At 51.9% G+C, this 6,000-nt stretch overlaps 1 protein-coding gene across 2 annotated transcripts in view; it reads right to left on the bottom strand.

The window, feature by feature from the left end:
* Nucleotides 1-5,979, bottom strand: part of DGCR8 (DGCR8 microprocessor complex subunit) — a 34,744-nt gene extending 28,765 nt beyond the window's left edge. Inside the window, exons 1-2 of one of the 2 annotated variants that reach the window (XM_034643348.1) lie at nucleotides 5,766-5,979; nucleotides 396-1,395 (exon numbers count right to left, since the gene is read on the bottom strand). In XM_034643348.1, the coding sequence (XP_034499239.1) occupies nucleotides 396-1,115 (720 nt within the window). In that variant the 5' untranslated portion in view covers nucleotides 1,116-1,395; nucleotides 5,766-5,979. Of the gene's footprint in view, nucleotides 1-395 lie in introns of both variants that reach the window. The other variant, XM_002920581.4, reaches the window with a different exon arrangement.
* Nucleotides 5,980-6,000: the final 21 nt, after the last annotated feature.

A 6,000-nucleotide genomic window follows, 5' to 3' on the forward strand; every position in this document is an offset into this window, starting at 1 on the left:
GAACAGACACAGAAATGAGGCACTCTGAAGTGGGGGCCTAGGTATGCCTTTATGTTGCGTGATCATCTGAAAGACAAACAGGAAGAAACTGACAACTGCAACCAACACACTTGACGCCTGGTACAGGTGCACACGCCACCAGGAAGCGCCTCTCAGCAGCACCTTCCAACTCAGGTTGCGTAAAGGGTACAAGGTCGACTGCTCAGCCAAACCTTTCATTAGGAAAATTTAAAAACCTGGACTTTCACAGCTTTTTCTTTTCCACATTAACATTATTCCACCTCATATGTTTTTTTTTTCCTCCACAACATCAGCTTTCAAAAGATGCTGCAGTTCCCAACACCTCTCTTTGGGTTTTGCTAAGAGTGCTCCAAAGGAGGGGTCGCCCGACATACCTCATAGGAGAAGTTCAAGGCCTCTTCATCCACTCTGTCTCTCTGCACGATTGCTTTAGCCGTGAACCCGCCTGCTCCTTCTTCATCTAGCTCCAAATTGTCAGTAAAATCTTCTAACTCATCGAGCACTGCGTACTCCACTCTCTTTTCCTGATCCAGCTCATTCTCCTCATCCTTCTTATCAGCACTCTCACCCCCTACACCTACCCCATTCCCAACACTCCCGCCAAAGGGACAAGCATGCACGTCTCCACTGACAGGGCTAAGGGCCAGACCGCACTCTGCACGAGCGTCGCGCTCCACTCCTGTGTACAGCACCTTCCTGTCCTTACTCCTGCAGCTCTCGGTAAAGCTCACGCTAATCTTTACATCCTTAAGCAACTTAAGGTCAGGGGAGAACTTCCGGACCGCAGGTGCGTGCCGGGCGGTGCGCGGGCTGTGGCCACTACAGTTCGGGTCTATGAGGAGGCGGGCCTTAGAGAAGGATCCTTTGGAGAGAAGAGAAGCTCCGTAGAAGTTGAGCGGGTCCTCAGCAGGGGGTTCGGCCTGTCCATCACCACCAGAGCCAACGTCCATTACCTCTGCATCACTGGACGTTTGCAGGGGAGGTGGTGGAGACTGTTCACGGGGCAGCGCTTGGAGGGGGCAAGCTCGGTTCTCCATCACCGCTTCTCCTGCGGGCTCACGCGGGAGAGGAGAGGGACTCTCATATGTCTCCATAGTAAAAGTGGTTAAGACTATTTTAAAAGACCAGAGTTTTAAAAAACCTTACATAAATCTATACAGCTAACATGCACAAGTCCGTTGAGACCCGGTGCCGTCCTGCCCGCGCTGCACACGCTGGCGGCTTAGTCAAGCTGGCCACATTGCTCTTTTCATTAATGTAGACAGCTTTTAGAACCACTGCCTCAATTATTGGAAATCACAATGCACTCAGCTTAAATGACTGACGACTAAGCGAGTCTGTCTTCATGCCAAAGTGGCACCTTTCTTCTTCCACCTGCAAAGAGATTTAAAAACATCGTCACAAAATGACAGAAACCTTCTGCTTCCCTGGTACTGAGAGTCAAGTGCTATTAACAGTGTAGTAAAGAACTTGAAATACTACTGCCTCAGAGAACCTTCTAGGCTTCAAAACAATCTAGCTCTACATTCTTCCTTCAGAACCTAAATTACGATTTAAGTCCAAAGCTAAATATCTTATTAATTGTCCACTGTTATTCCTACTTCAGAAGCACAAAAACAGTATTATCTTAAGGTTCAAGAAAGACTTTTAAAAACTAGGCTAAGCTTCACCGCAGCATTCCTTTAACTCAGTTTACTAGGTAATCAAGCTCACGGTGCAAGGCTGCCCTTTCCGGAACACACACAAGGTGTGTGGCCTCCCTCTGGCCATCAGAGCGACATGGATCCACTCACCTGCTAGGGCTGGGTCAGTCAGAGGGTGAGGGCGAATGCGAGACCCTCAGCTCAACTCTGCGGCACTAGGGCCTCAGAGGTACGGCCAGGCGCTCTGCTACCCAGGGACCCCAAGGCTCTCCTGGGCCCACAAGGTGGCACGTGGACCGGGACAGTGATGCAGCGTGCTGAGGTCACCAGAGGTGGCATGTTCTGTTCCCGGTAGAGGAGGGGGTGGTGGCTGTGGGGAAGGGAACCTGGCCAGGTTTGGTCGGGGGAGCCTCAGGAGACAGCTGGAGCCAAGGACACAGGAAGTCCTGGGTGCCATCCGGAGCCTGGCTCCCTCCTGGGGGCAATAAGGAGCCACCAAGGGTGAAGTGATTCTCATGCCACAATTCAGTCCCTATTTGAAAAAGGAGACTGACAGCTGTGCCAGGCCCAGTGCCTATGTTCAAGGCATAGAGGGCAGTCCTCCAGGCCAGAGCACAAAGGTGTGAAAGAAGCTCCGTTGATGGGGCCGGAGCCCTCAAGAACAGTGAAGACACAGAACTGACCCCACTGCTGACTGGGTAGAGGTGGAGAGCAGAGACAAGAGGTAACTGAAGGCGAATGAGGCTTCTCCCCTGGAGGGACACACGTGTTCCAGCATTCAGGCAGGAGCCTGAAGAGGAGAACGGATGGAGCCTCCAGGGAGACCTATCCAACAGGTGCTGAGGCCACAGCTCTGGAGCTGTGACTGGCCGGGAAACAGAAGGCCAGAACACATCAGCGAGGTGATAAGTCGCCAAAACCACAGGAGAGAGGCTGCCCAGAGAGGCAACACAGACCAAGAAGAGGGTTGAAGATGCAACTCTGGGAAGCTTCCCTTCAGAGAAAGGACAACAAAAGGGATGACGTGAAAAGGCAGGTCAGAGGGACAATCCAAAAACCCAGAGGTCTGCAGGAGGGCCGGGCATCAAAGCAGGAGAAGCACGTGCAGACGCAAATGTGTATGCGCGCACACTCCCACACCATGCAGACACACACACGCATGAACATGCCATGCACACGGGTGCAGCTACGCACATGCATGCCCATGCCCACATAGGGCAGGCTTGACTGGCTGCATGGATAGAACAGAGACAGCAGACAGCACATATTTAAGAAGTTTACAGTGAAGGAGTAGAGCGTGGTGGTTGTACTTTCAAGGAGACACAACATAAAAACCAGAGACTTAACTTAGATTTAATTCATTCATTCAACCAATATTCACTGGCCTCTACCCTAAGAGATGTACTACCATAAGCAAGAGACAAGGTCCCCACCACCTGGACACAGTTGGAAGGGCAATGACCACTGAGCTGTCACTCTATTTCCTAGATTCTAAGATGTCCTTACATTTCTGAATTCGATGGGAGTTTAACACAACCCCTCCCCCAAAGGTGTATCTGTTAAAGGTGCTAAAGACCAAGGGGATACTGCATAGAGATAACAAGACTCAGACTGAGATAAACGCTAAGGAGGCTGCAGCTGAACACGCACAAGGAGAACTGAGTGAAGTAAGGCCAGTCTACTGGCAACCAACAAAGAACATTTCAGAGGACAGACAGGTCAGCATGTCCAGTGCTACAGAACACAGATAAAAATCAGGACCGAACCCATCGACTTCTGGTAGGTCTGTGGAGACACTAGCAAGAGCCAATCTGTGACTCTGGGGGCTGAAGGGGGGGGGGCTGAAACAAAGGATGGTACAGGATGGGGACACCTGCTACCATGTTAAAAGACCAAGCAGCTGCCATCACCAAAACACAAAGCAAAGATGATAATAACAACAATGCAGGGAGGCCTGGAAGAGGTGCAGAGGGTGGGGTCAGGGAGCTGTAGAGGAATAAAGCGCTCTTTCTCCCTGGGAGATCAGGAAAGCCTGCCCAGCCCCAGGGGCAGCAGCTCAAGGCTCAGAGCTCACAGTAGGACAGTCCTGGCAACTTCCTTACTTTCCCCTGTAAGCTTGCTCTACTCATTCAACAAGTGTTTGCTGAACACTTTCCACATGGCCCACGTACCATTCTAGATGCTAAGGACACAAAACAGAGAAAATCCATACCCCACAGAGCTCTCTTTTTAGCAGGAGAGATGGAGAAACAACTAAGAAAAGCTGAGAAGTTTTCAAGAGAAAACAAGGAGTTGGGGGGGGCAGCTTCAGAAAGGGCAGACAGCAAAGACTGCACAGCCAGAGCCCATCTGGAGGCAGAAGACAGTGAGCTAAGTGGGTGGGAGGAGGGGACGTTCCAGGTGACAGAAGAGCAAAGCCCCGGGGTACAGATGCAGTGCAGCAGATGAAAGCAGCCTGCTAAGGGGGACTGAGACCAGGGCTGCGGCTCTTATCTTAAGAGATGGGCCACTGGACAGGACATGATCCAAGGACAGCAGTGGCAACCAACCTTCAGCCAGGCCCTGCTCTAAGAGTGTTATGCATTTTCACTCACCAGTTCTCACACAGCACTAAGAGATAGGTTAAGGACAGAAAGGTTAAGCAACTTGCTCAAGGTCACACAGCTAGAAAGCAGTAAAGCTGCTTTACCACTCAGGCAAGCTCTCTCCTCTCCTCACTTCCTCGGTTTTACACTATCTTACAGTTTAAAAAAATCATTCTGTGTCCAGAAAAACTATCGTGGGTGAGTAGGGAAAGGAGCAGGAGTGAGAGCAAAGAGAAGAATTTAGAGGCTCACCAGGAAGTTCAGAATAGCATATTAAACTGAAGGTGGTAAGAAATAGTCCTGAGTGTTGCACTGAGGCCTAACAGAGGAATCCAGGTGACTCTAAACTCATGAACAGAGCTGTCACACATTGAGGTGGTGAAGGCAGCATGAGAAGTGTTGTGGGGTGGGTAAAGATAAGGATTTAGGTTTGAACATGGCTACTTGGCATCAAAGCAACATATGGAGATAGGGAAAAGACAGAGGCTCAGAAGGGAGGCCAGAGCTGGAGAAGGCGATGGGAGATGTCAAGGAGAGAAGGCATTAAAGCCAGGAAGCATATGAGACCACCAAAGGGGGAAGGGAAGAGCAGTTACTAAGAGGGACCAAGGCCAAGCAATCCAGTGAGATTCATGTTTTCTACTACCAAGGTCATGGTCAGATTATAACAATCCCCAGGAAGTGCCCTACAGAGTGCTTGACCATAAATGGCTCAAAGAGTGACTGTCCCACCATCAGCCTCACTGCTGCTTCAGCTGATTGAACACACGGATGCAAACCTTGCTTGCCAAGTGGACTGTAAGCCAGCAGCAGACTTGCAGCAGGCTCCCCTGGATCCCTGGTACATGGGGTAAAACCAACAGGCTTGGACAGCGCCCTTCACTGAAGTCCACTTGCTGGCATCAAGGCACTGGCTGTACTGTCCAGTGCTGGGGCTGGTGCCTTTCGGTCAAGCCTCTCACACCGCAGCCTCCCGCCCAACCCAGCAGCAGTATGACCTCATCCATTCCTTTTGTCATCCTCCAACAGGCCTCACATCCTGTACTCACAGGCGCACTCCTGACTGGCCATTCACTCCCTTTGGTGAGTGACAGCCTGCGGCAGGGTTTGGGCCACTCAGCGTCAGGCGACTGACTGGAAGTCCAGGCTTAGACCAGGAAAAAGAGGTTCTCCGCCTGGTGGTTGGCCTCACACAGTCACCAGCCCTAGCCTGGACTGCCGTGCATCAGGTAACAAGGCACATGCAAGCATGCAGAATAGCAAATCAAATTCCTATCAAGAGCAACCCAAGGCCTTCGAATGGTACTTGATACCATCGAATGGTATCACTATCAACAGGTTGCCACCTTCCATTTATTTCTACCACGACCATTGTTACAACAAAACCACATTCCGCTTATCTAAGTGACACTCAACCCATGAGCATTTGGCGGAGAAAAGGACTTAGGCGACTTCTCAGATTTCCCAAACTGTTACACCCGGCAGGATCCTGAGCGAGCACTACCCGTGTTCATACCTTTCCCGCCTGAAAGCGACGCTACGGCTTCGGGCCCACAGGGCGAGGGGCCTCGTTACACTCGGGCTGTTTACCCGGGCGGAGAGCGACCGGCGTCGGCGCCGCCTGGGGCCTGGGGCCCGGCCCCCCTCCCCCGCCACGGCGGGACCCTGGCCCCGCGTTCTCCGAGGCCCGCGGCCATGATGCTTCACAAAGGCCGGCACTCCGCGTGGCTGCCCCGCCTCGCGCCCTCCCG

The sequence above is a fragment of the Ailuropoda melanoleuca genome, chromosome 14 (assembly GCF_002007445.2).
Source record: "Ailuropoda melanoleuca isolate Jingjing chromosome 14, ASM200744v2, whole genome shotgun sequence".
NCBI classification, from domain to species: domain Eukaryota; kingdom Metazoa; phylum Chordata; class Mammalia; order Carnivora; family Ursidae; genus Ailuropoda; species Ailuropoda melanoleuca.